The 12,135-nt window shown below is 47.1% G+C and overlaps 1 protein-coding gene across 1 annotated transcript; it reads right to left on the bottom strand.

Moving 5' to 3' along the window:
• Positions 1–548: 548 nt before the first annotated feature.
• NXNL1 (nucleoredoxin like 1) lies at positions 549–8,798 on the bottom strand. Its single transcript, XM_060252941.1, has 3 exons — positions 8,635–8,798; positions 5,342–5,695; positions 549–858 (listed from the first exon to the last, which is right to left on the bottom strand). The coding sequence occupies exons 2-3, from the start codon at positions 5,665–5,667 to the stop codon at positions 549–551; spliced, it is 636 nt and encodes a 211-aa protein (XP_060108924.1). The 5' UTR covers positions 5,668–5,695; positions 8,635–8,798.
• Between the last annotated feature and the right edge of the window lie 3,337 nt (positions 8,799–12,135).

The raw sequence follows: 12,135 nt of genomic DNA, 5'->3' as shown, positions 1-12,135 counted from the left end.
AGCATTCAGCAAAACTCTCAGAGGTGGGTTTGAATAATGGAGTGCGGAAGCAAGTATTGCGGGGGCAGGTTTAAGAAAGAAAGAGCACAATAAAAATTAGAGGTTCTGGAGCTCCGGTCCTGTGAGCTCCTGCCCAAAATGAGGCCTGACAATATCACACAAGTTTATATCTGGCATAGCTCTCTGAAGGTTTAAACCGCAGCTTTTTATATGGGACATAAACAGGTGTGATATCAAATTAACCACTAGAGGTAGCAAAACACATGCAAAACGGGGAAAAAACACATTGGAAAAAACCCAGGAACTTACAGGGGAGAAAAATGAGAATGAGAAAAAGTCCATTGCCTACACATGTCCAGAGGTATGTTCACCGTCAGGAGTAGGAAATGAAAGAAACTTGACGCTTTGTGGAAGCAGAATTCTGTGCCCGATTACAGTTTCTGCGACTTTGACTGTGATATCCTGCGACTTTGACACATGACATTCACAGATCTTTGCTTTGGGAAGGGTCAACTTCATCAGAATTTCAAACGAAAGGAAATGACCCATCAAGCGGACTTATCATCTTCATCATCTTCATCGTCTTTCTGGTTACTCCTTTGTTTCCTTTTCTTCTTTTCCACCTTGTACTTTAGCCTACGGACGGGATCCGTGACGCTCTTCCACTGTATATCGTCGAAATCCTGGGCCAGGAGGAAGTTCCTGTCTACCAGTTCAGCGGCCTCCTGCCAGTTTTGGAAGCAAGCTGGGCCCAGTTCCTTGATCTCCTCCACCGCGTTGGCCACAATGACCTCTCCGTTTGGCTTCAGTACCACCACCACTGGGGGGTCCTTCACAGAGAATTTTATTTCCAGTTCCCTGGGAAACGATAAAGAATGAAAGATGAAGCTCTGGAGAGCAAGAAGAATACTAAGGCAGAGGACAGGTATGACAAAGAGATAAGTGCTGGTTTGGTGTTCATTTATTCCCTTTGCCCTGGAATCATCTTGGGATGAAATGACAGCTGATGCTTGTTGTAATATAGTGGGTTCAATGCACTGAAGAGGGGAAGTGGTAGTGATAATCAGCTCTTTATTAGATACAGCATGGTACAAGGCTGCACTAAAAGACTGGGGAACTGGGCCAGCGGGGCCAACTATAAACAACTCGGTTCCTGTGCAACCGCTTTGGATCATTCAAACCAGCAGGGCACCTGTGATTGGTGCAGGACAGCAGGGATTTGGATCCTGCTGCCCGTTGTTCCCAAGCTCCGTTCGTATGGCTCCAATGAACCAGGCAGGAACACCCAATTCAGTTTTCACTTGAGTCCAGTACACAACACTGCCAGTTTGGTGAAGTGGTTAAGTGTGCGGACTCTTATCTGGGAGAACCGGGTTTGATTCCCCACTCCTCCCCTTGCAGCTGCTGGAATGGCCTTGGGTCAGCCATAGCTATCGCAGGAGTTGTCCTTGAAAGGGCAGCTGCTGTGAGAGCCCTCTCAGCCCCACCCACCTCACAGGGTGTCTGTTGTGGGGGGAGAAGATATAGGAGATTGTAAGCCACTCTGAGTCTCTGATTTAGAGGAAATGGCAGGGTATAAGTCTGCAGTTTTCTTCTTCTTGTTGTCAAACAAAAGACACAGTTAAGGGCACGCACTCATGGAGTTCTCCCCTCCCACATAATGTTTAGGATCATGTACTCTATCCTGCCCTGTCCCCATCATATTGGCAGCTGAGGATGAGGAACAGGGATTGGAAATGGAGAGTTGCCAATAAGGTTGCCAGATCCAATTCAAGAAATATCTGGGGACTTTGTAGGGTGGAGCCAGGAGACGGGTGGAGCCAGGTTGTGACAAGCACTATTGATCTACGAAATAAGTTTTGGCCATCACATTGAAAGGGACCGCACACCTTTTAAATGCTTCCCCTCCACCGGAAATAATGAAGGATAGGGGCACCTTCTGTGGGGGCTCATAGAATTGGGCCCCTTGGTCCGATCTTTTTGAAGCTTGGGAAGTGTCTTGAGGAGAGGTACTGGATGCTATGCTGAAACTTTGGTGCATCTACCTCAAAAAACAGCCCCCCTCCCCAAGCCCCAGATACCTGCGGATCAATTCTCAAGCATTTCAAGGACAGCTCTGCGAGAGCTTATAACTGACCCCATTCCAGCAGCTGCAAGTGGAAGAGTGGGGAATCAAACCTGGTTCTCCCTGATAAGAGTCCGTGCACTTAACCACTACCTCAAATTGGCTCTTATCCTTTACCCATCTAGGCAAATAACCAATGAAGGCCATCATTAGATCATTGAATTTATCCAGGCCTCAGATTCAGCAGGAGCTCACAGGAGTACAGCTTCTGAACCATTCTGAGGGTTCCCCTTCTTCCTCCCCACCTACCTTGTCCATTGAATAGTAGGTGCAGCTGCATAACAATCCCTGAATTAGGAGAGCGGGCAGCCAGCCAGCCACCAGGAGCTTTGCCATGCCCCCAGCAGCCCTCATTAACCCCTGGAGAAGCCCATGCCGCCCTTTCTTCACTTCTTATGTGATTTTGGGTGGCGGGTGACTTGCTGGCCTTTTGGTTGGGGAGGGGGTAGCCCAGGAGAGCCCCAGGTCAGCGAGGCCTGCTTGGGCTGGCTGGATCTCTAGCCATCCCAAGCAGGCATCACTCACTCAGGGCTCTCTTTTCTTGCATTGGGTTGGTTTTGGCTGGGGAGGGCGGCATATGCTAGTGAGTTATGCTAATGAGCTCTGCCAACTATTTTTCTACAAAACAACTCCTGGATATATCAACTGGAAATATTTTTTCAAAAGGGAGCTCTCTAGGGTTGCCAAGTCCCCCCCAGCCTCTAGTTTTCCCTCCCAAATTGCTAGAGTGTCTGGGAAAACCATAGCGTTTTCCTGGAAACGCCTGGAGTGGCCTGCGTGTGACATCGGCAGCACGATAACATCACTCATGGGTGACGTCATCACTCCAGCGACGTGGGGGGAGCTTCCCCCAGCTGACCCATTATGGGCCAACGGGTTGGAAACCTCCCGGGCGGTAGAACCCCTGCCTGGACCGTGGGCTTGGGAGTCCTAGATCTCTCACCCTGGAAGGAAGGGGCTGGCATTTATACCACCCAGCAACAGACATACCGAAATCAGGAATGGAATAATATTGAAGATAAAGCAGCATAGAACGAATATTTCAGGAATACGTGAGAGGAAAATAAGCTGCGGCTGTAATTTTTATAGAGAAACCTATATTGAAAAGTGGAATATTAATTACTTGCAGGGCTTTTTTTGTAGCAGGAGCTCCTTTTCATATTAGGCCCCACATCCCTGATGTAGCCAATCCTCCAAGAGCTTACAGGGCTTTTAGTACAGCGCCTACTGTAAGCTCCAGGAAGATTTGCTACATCTAGGGTTGCCAATCCCCAGGTGGGGGCAGGGGATCCCCGGTTTGGAGGCCCTCCCCCCGCTTCAGGGTAATCAGAAAGTGGGTGGAAGGGGAGCTGTCTGCTGGGCGTTCTATTATTCCCTATGGAGACCGATTCCCATAGGGTATAATTGAAAATTGATCCGCGGGTATCTGGGGCCCTGGGGAGCTGTTTTTTGAGGTAGAGACACCAAATGTGCAGCATAGCAACTGATGCCTCTTCTCAAAACACCCTCCAAATTTCAAAAAAATTGGACCAGGGGGTCCAATTCTATGAACCCCCAAAGAAGGTGCTCCTATCCTTCAGTATTCCAAATGGAGGGAAGGCATTTAAAAGGTATGCAGTTCCTTTCAATCTGATGGCCAGAACTCCCTTTGGAGTTCAATTATGCCTGTCACTACCTTGCTCCTGGCTCCACCCCCAAAGTCCCCAGATATTTCTTGAATTGGACTTGGCAACCCTAGCTACATCAAGGGTGTGTGGCCTAATATGTAAAGGACTTCCTGCTACAAGAAAAGCCCTGATTATGTGCTTATTTTTAGCATTTATATCCCATCTTGACTCTTCAGACTCAAAGCAGCTAATGGAGCAGCGCCAGACAGTGAGGACACCAAATGTCGTAATCCAATCCACCAGATTTTTTAAAATAAAGCACAGATTAAAACCACACCAAAAGATCAGGTTGCAAATTCAAAACCCCACAGAATTAAAATGATCAAGTAAAAGACAGCAATACTAGGAACACTTCAAGGTAGCAGGAAAAGAGGAAGACCCAACAAGAGATGGACGGGGTCAATCAAGGAAGCCCTTTTTTCTACAATTGTTTAGTAGAAAAAGAGGTGCTGGAGCTCATTAGCCCAACCCATTTTGCATATGCCACACACCCCCTGGCATCACCAAAAGGTGTACTAGATTATATCAGCTCAGCATCTACCTTAAAATGCTTTTTGGATTATAGTTGCCATAATAAAAAACCCTTCTCCCATCATACTTTTAAAATTACTTTCTCCTATGTGGCCATAGTGGCATGATGAAAATTTCCATCCGTTTGTTTTATATGTTTTGGTTATTCTCTCTCTCTCTCTTTTTTTGTGTGTGAAAAAATATTAGAAAGTTTGCAAAATTTTAAGAGTTTAGCAAAATTCTCATGGGGTGGGGGGTTGAACAATGGAGCCCAGAAGCAAGTATTTTTTGGGGGGAAGGGGTGTAATAAAATTTAGAGGTTCCAGAGCTCTGCTCCTGTGAGCTGCTGCCCAAAATGAGTCCTGAGGAAGCCACAAGGGCCCTCAGTTTGCAAGACATGAGCGAGGCTGCTAACAATAGGATGTTTGGGAGGTAATTAATTCATAGCCTTCCCATAAGTCAAAAGTGAGTTTACGGTAGTGGTCCCCAAACTTTTTGGCACCAGGGACCGGTTTTGTGGAAGACAATTTTTCCATGGACTGGGGGAGGGAGGGGATGGTTTATTTCTATTAGTTTGGTGTGGTGATTAAATGTGCGGACTCTTATCTGGGAGAACCGGGTTTCATTCCCCGCTCCTCCACTTGCAGCTGCTGGAATGGCCTTGGATCAGCCATGGCTCTCGCAGAGCTGTCCTTGAAAGGAGCTGCCCTTGAAAGGACAGCTTCTGGGGAGAGCTCTCTCAGCCCTAACCACCTCACAGGGTGTCTATTGTGGGAGAGGAAGGTAAAGGAGATTGTGAGCCGTTCTGAGACTCTGAAATTCGAAGTGGAGAGCAGGATATAAATCCCATGTCATTGTAATATATAACGAAATAATTATACAACTCATGGCCCGGTTGCTAACAGGTCACGGACCAGTACTGGTGCACGGACCGGGAGTTAGGGACCTCTGCTTTAAGGCACTACACACATGTGTGCACACCCCGTCCCATGCGTACACACACACACACACACTTCTGTTCAAACTGTGAAGCTCTTACTTTTTTAATTCATCCAGAAAGGGCAAGAAAAACCATCTTTTGGGCATGTTCTTCAGGAACTCGTCTTGCTGTTCCTCCGTCTCATCCATAGACACGTAAATCAATACCATCTGGGATGGGCGCACCACGTAAAATTCATCCATGAGTCTCCTAAAAAACTTTTTCAGGATGGGCGCGAACTCCTGGCACTGAGGGCATTCTCCAGAGCCGAAATACAGCAGAATCACTTTATTCTCCAGGGCTCGGATGATCTCACGTTCCAGTTCATATTCGTCATTGTCACTGTTGTTCTTAATCAGGGTCTTGTCAAGAAAAAGGGAAACCATCGCTGCAGCCTTAACCGAGGGCTTTGAGCTAGAAGAATCATAATTGGAATCAAAAAAGGCCCACAAACCTCTTGTACAATTAGGGATGCCAGTCTTCGGGTGGGATGTGGGGAATCCCCTGGAATTATAGCTCATCTCCAGAGTACGGAGATCAGTTCCCCTGGAGAAAATGGATGCTTTAGAGCAGTGTTTCCCATTTGTAGGGTTGCGACCCGGCCCTGGGTCACAGAGGTCTCAATACCGGGTCACCGGTGGGGTGTTTTCATGGGGAGAGGAGGCAGATTGCCTGCCTTTGCAGTCTCCGCACAAGACGGGGAGATGCCAAAGGCAGCTCCCAGGCTTCCCTCCCCATTTAAACACCCCGGTGGGGTTTTGTAGAAAAATGCGTGAGCCAGAGTCTAAAAAACTGTGAGCTAGCTCATATTAACTCAGCTTAGAGGGAACATTGACTACAGAAGGTAGGCATGCCGCTGGGAAATGATTTCTAGCTGGTAACCCTACTTCCCCACTAGTGTTTCCTCTAAGCTGAGTTAGCGTGAGCTAGCTCACATATTTTTAGCCTCCAGCTCACACATTTTTGTCTTAGGTCAGGAAGGATGACCCCCAGAGCACAATAATTTATGCAGTAGCTCACAACTTTAATACCAGTAGCCAGGGGTCATTTTGTAGAAAAATAGGTGGTGGAGCTCATCCTGGGATTGTTATGCAGCTGCACCTACTATTCAATGGACAAGGTAGGTAGGTGTCTGTGGGGGAGAACCCTTAGAAAGGTTCAAGAGCTGTGCTCCTGTGAGCACCTGCTGAATTCAAGGCCTGCCAGTAGCTCACAAAGTAGAATTTTTGCTCACAAGATTCTACAGCTTAGAGGAGAAGAAGAGGTGGGTGGGGCCGAGAGATCTCTCCCAGAAGCTGCCCTTTCAAGGACAACTCTTGCGAGAGCTATGGCTGACCCAAGGCCATTCCAGCAGCTGCAAGTGGAGGAGTGGGGAATCAAACCCAGTTCTCCCAGATAAGAGTTCACGCACTTAACCACAACACCAAACTGGCTACACCAAACTGGAGAGAGCATTGCTCCCCACCAGTGTCCAGGGGAGACCTGGCAATATTATGTACAGCGAAATCCTAAGAATTCTTAGGAGAAGGCTTCACTGAATACAGCTATATAAGTTTCAAAGTAGATCTGCTCCATTACTATTGCAAGACAGAGACTGTTGATAATGTAGACTTGTTTTTAAAAATGTAATGATTGGCTTGTCTGGCCTGGATGGTCCAGGCTGGCCTGATCTTGTCAGATCTTGGAAGTTAAGCAGGGTCAACCATCATCAGTACTTGGATAGGAAACCCCCCAGGTGAGTCCAGAGTTGGTATAGAGAGGCAAGCAACAGCAAAATTCGTCTTGTCTCTTCTTGGCTCTCCAGTTTGGTGTAGTGGTTAAGTGTGCGGACTCTTATCTGGGAGAACCGGGTTTGATTCCCCACTCCTCCACTTACCTGCTGGAATGGCCTTGGGTCAGCCATAGCTCTGGCAGAGGTTGTCCTTGAAAGGGCAGCTGCTGGGAGAGCCCTCTCAGCCCCACCCACCTCACAGGGTGTCTGTTGTGGGGGAGGAAGGTAAAGGAGATTGTGAGCCGCTCTGAGACTCTTCGGAGTGGAGGGCGGGATATAAATCCAATATCTTCTTCTTCATCTTCCAATATCTTCTTGTTCTGAAAACCCTACTGGGGTCTCCCTACAGTGGCCATGACCAGTGTTCCTTCTAAGTTGAGTTAGCATGAGCTAGCTCACAGATTTTTTAGCTTCCAACTCACAGATTTTTGTCTTAGCTCGGGAAGGAACACCTCAGAGCACAATAATTTATGCAGCAGCTCACAATTTGAATGCCAGAAGCTCACAAAGTACAAGTTTTGCTCACAAAACTGCAGCTTAGAGGGAACATTGCCTAGGACTTTCCACCACCACTGATTGGGTCGCATGTACAGCCTGACTGCATCCCTATTTGAAAGGCCATACATTGGGAGTGAATAGCGCGCAAAGGTACAATCTCTCTTTGGTCAGATGTTGTGTGATAAATAAATAAATGAACATCGTAGGTCAGAAACGTGGCCGAGAACAGGTTTAAAACATTGGATTTCTGCAGTTTTGCCTAAAAGCTGTTCCAGAGATAAAGTGTGGTACAGAGGCCAGAGTACAAAGACCCAGGTTAAAATTTCAGCTCACCTGTGAAGGAAACCAGGTGACCTTGGACCTGCCACTTTTTCATAGCCAAACCTACCTGCGATGGTTGCTGGTGGGTGGGGGCAGAGACCAATAAGGGGCCATTGCCCTGATCTCTTCCGTCACATGGCAAGGGGGGGATCAATACTCCCTCTAAGCTGTGGCGTCTTGTGAGCAAAATTTTTACGTTGTGAGCTACAGGCATTCAAGTTGTGAGCTACTGCAAAAATTAGTTTGCTCTGGGGCCATTTTTCCTGAGGTAAGGCACAAATGTGTGAGCCAGAGGCTAAAAGAACTGTGGAGCTAACTCACACTAACTCAACTTAGAGGGAACATTTGCGGGGGGGGGGCGGGGGGCAAGGGATTATACTGCAGCCAATACTCCCTCTAAGCTGTGGAGTCTTGTAAGCAAAAATTCTACTTTGTGAGCAACTGGTATTAAAATTGCATGCTACTGTGTAAATTAGCTTGCTCTGGGGCTGTTCTTCCTGAGCTAAGACAAAAATGTGTGAGCCGGAGGCTAAAAAACGGTGAGCTAGCTCATGCTAACTCAGCTTAAAGGGAACATTGACCGCAGCAGGTAGGCAAATGATTTCTGGTTTGAATCAAGGCCATTCTATGAAGATCTTAATAAACACAGTAGCATGGACAAGTCAACGACTATACACCTATAAAGGACTAGAGGGGTCCTGGGAATGTCCTAACAAGGCAGTCTACTCTACGCATCTCAGAACTACGGCCAATTTTTCTGTACCTGACAGATGTTATCCAGCCTCCTCCCAAGGACGGAACTTGACAGTCTCCTTGCTAAATGGACAAGGTGTTTGTGCTTTGATCCAGTTCACCTTGAAAATACCTCCATGCCCAGAAGGGGAAAGCTAGGGTCTCCACCCAGTTGGGTGTCTCATGTCTTCAGGGAGATATATATATTTTTGTTCATTCCAGGAGGGATCCCCAGTACAGTCAGTTTACTTGTTTCCCTTCCACAGCTTGGTGTGAATAACCTCTGCTAAGTTTTGCCTCCTCATCTATTAACAGAATTAATAGCCAAGGCTTTAATCTTCTTAGTGGACCTATGGAGATAAGATGGCCAGTGCTTGCGTGGATTTGCTGTTGACCCTGACAGCTTCTCGAACTGGCAGTGACCTTGCAGCAAGGGGTGTTTCCTTCTTTTCTCTGCACCACCTCATAGAAATTCTTATTACTGAACAGCTAGAGCACCCTGTGCTACACTAACGCCAAAGTCTGGCAACCTGTGGCGCTGTGCTATGAGACTGTGAGGGATGTAACCTTTGTGATGCAACCGGTCTTTAGAAAAAAAAAAAAGAACCTGAGATGAAACTGACGCCTAAAACTATCTGGGTGATTCTAGTATTGCTCTTCAAAGATGTCAGTGAGCATTATGATTAAAACTAGGAATAAGGCCCGTTGTGAGGGAAAATACAATGGGCTCTAGAAAGTGGCTCTGGGTGAATGCCCTCCCACCCTTCCTATCCACACACCCAAGTCAAGGCATTCACTCCTCCAAACCCTTGGTGTCTTCCCACCCCCCAACTTCCCTTCCCCTGTCTTAATATCACACATCCCCAACCACCTTTTCCTCTCAGCTCTCCCCACACCTTAGGCACCCCACTATCCCTCCATACCTGTGACATTCACTCACCCACACCCTTGCTGTCTTCCCACCCACTCCCAACCCTTGGCATTCACTCACCCCCCACCCTTGCTGCCTCCCTCCCGCCACAGATGAAACAGATTCTGGCTCCCCCCCCCAAATTAGTGTGTGTTTGTCTGTGGTGCCTCAAAACCCTGAAAGAGGCCCCCAATGGAGACAAGAAAGAATAATCATGGGGGGGTGGGGGACACGACAACTGTCACACAGATGCTGAAACTCAGCATTCCTTTTGTTTGCAGTGCATTTTTGCCACTTTCCCCTGTCATATTCAGCCTTGCAGCTTTTAGCATCAGCGTGAGCTTGTGGCGTGATCTGGGTTTTTTTGTCTGGCTTGGTTGCGTTATGGTATACCATAGAGTATGCTCCTCAAGGTGGCTGTTTCCTGTAGGGGAACTGATCTGACTTTAGCTTTCCATCTCCTCTCCCTACCTTGCGGCCTCTACCTAGGAAAAGTACAGTCTTTCTCCACAGTGGAGACCAAAGCAGGAAGGAAGCAACCTCAGCAGGGTGCAGAGATTAGAATGTGGTGTGTTGATCTGTGTATTAATGTTCTTCTGTGGCTCTGCGAAGATGTTTATTATTGTTAAGAGGGATTGGGCTGAGGAAGATACGAAATCATTTTAAAGTTCCAGAAAGACACATTCTCTCCCTTTGTGATATTTTCATTCCATGGATTCTCTTATCAACACTGTTTCTCTTTACTTAATTGAAAGCCTGGACTTTGAACTTTTAGATTCATTAATCCTTAATGAATTCATGAACCAGACAGATGCCCAGAATATGTTGGAACATTTATCTACTATTTTAAATCTTTTCATGCCACTTTGCTTAAAACCTTCAAGACTTTGTAGAACTGAACAGAAAAATATTTGGTTTGGTGGGAAGTGCAGAAGATACATCAGAAAAACTTCAATTATTCAAATGTACCAACTCTCTAAGCCATCTGACAAAGTTTATGGACCTGAAAAAAGAGTTTAAGGCTCTGGTAAAATATAAAAAGTGGCTCGCCCTTACTGAAGATTGGAAGACACTTATTAGGGCTATAGATAATAATGTGTCACAGCTTTTCTGGAGATTGGCAATAGCGGTTCCCCAAGTGGAAATGGCTTGTTTGAAGGGATGAGTCTTTAGCATTGTAACTTTCTGAAGCACCACTCCTCCCCAAACCCTACCCTCTCCAGGCTCCATCCCTGAAATCTCCAGGAATTTCCTAGAGTTGGCAATCCTATCGCCTTCTCAGCCAATCAACCTGGGATGAAGCTGAGGGGAGGAGGGAGAGAGAGAATGACAGGAAAAAGGCAGGAAAGACAGGAAAGGTGGGACAGCCATGGCTTCTGAGGAAATGCTCCTTGCCAACTAGTCACATTACAGTGGCAGAGGGCTCCCTGGCTATTTTGGCAGCCTTTGGAGGCTGTGTGTTGGGAGGCCATCTATGTGGGCTGTTGATAGGGTGGCAAAGGTTTGTTGCCAGTGGCGGCTGCTACACCTTTTGTGAGGTCACAGTAGAACCAACCTTCCTTCCTTCCTTCCTTCCTTCCTTCCTTCCTTCCTTCCTTCCTTCCTTCCTTCCTTCCTTCCTTCCTTCCTTCCTTCCTTCCTTCCTTCCTTCCTTCCTCCCTCCCTCCCTCCCTCCCTCCCTCCCTCCCTCCCTTCCTTCCTTCCTTCCTTCCTTCCTTCCTTCCTTCCTTCCTTCCTTCCTTCCTTCCTTCCTTCCTTCCTCTGATGTTCATGTCTTGCGGCTCTCAAACATCTGACATTTATTCTGTTTGGCTCATACATTAAGCAAGTTTGGCCACCCCTGCTACAGAGAGTTAACCCAGTCTAAGTCCACTGGTTTCAATGGATTTAGATTGCAGTAACTCTGCATAGGATTGCACTGTAAGTCCCATATAGTGGAATGGGTCTGGGAAGAAGATAGGGTTGCCAGCTCTGGGTTGGGAAATACCTGGAGATTTTGGGGATGGAGCTTAGGGTTTGGGGATGGACCTCCACAGGGCATAGTGCCATACAGTCCACCCTTCAAAGCAGCCATTTTCTCCAGAGGAATTGGTCAGTTGTAATCGTGGGAACTCTCCAGGGGCCACCTGGAGGTTGGCTACCCTAGAGGAGGAGGTAGTTTGTTTGGAATCACATGATTCTCCAAGCATGAGTAACCCTTCCCCTAACAAACAAGTCACGTGATATTTCAAACAATAGGCCGGGACTACATTAACTAAATGACTCAGAAGTAATGTTGCTGATCTAGAAGTAGAGGAAAGGTCATTGGAACATGGTGTATGGAACAATCTACATCTGGAACAGAGTGGAGAGAGAAACAGAAGACAATTTGTTTTCAAGGTTTTGGATGCAAACAGCCGTTCTGGCGAAATATTGCTTTAAAATTTGCAAGCATGATCCAACTCAATTGGCAACAAGTGTGTTATAGAAGAAGAAGCAATTGGATTTATACTTCCTCCCCTTCTCTCAGTCTCAGAGTGGCTTACAATCCCCTTCCTCTCTTCACAACAGACACCCTGGGAGGTAGGTGGGGCTGAGTGAGTTCTGAGAGGACTGCTCTCGAGAGAACAGTGACTGACCCAA

Source organism: Heteronotia binoei, chromosome 13, assembly GCF_032191835.1.
Source record: "Heteronotia binoei isolate CCM8104 ecotype False Entrance Well chromosome 13, APGP_CSIRO_Hbin_v1, whole genome shotgun sequence".
Taxonomy (NCBI): domain Eukaryota; kingdom Metazoa; phylum Chordata; class Lepidosauria; order Squamata; family Gekkonidae; genus Heteronotia; species Heteronotia binoei.
Note: the sequence above shows the minus strand (reverse complement) of the source record. Positions and strands in the feature narration are given on the sequence as shown.

Bases quoted from the DNA above. Each gene is read 5' to 3' on its own strand.
- NXNL1 (XM_060252941.1), bottom strand. From the start codon at position 5,667: ATGGTTTCCCTTTTTCTTGACAAGACCCTGATTAAGAACAACAGTGAC. The intron at 859-5,341 runs GTAAGAGCTTCA...ATCGTTTCCCAG, and splicing joins TTTCTGGATGAATTAAAAAA to GGAACTGGAAATAAAATTCT.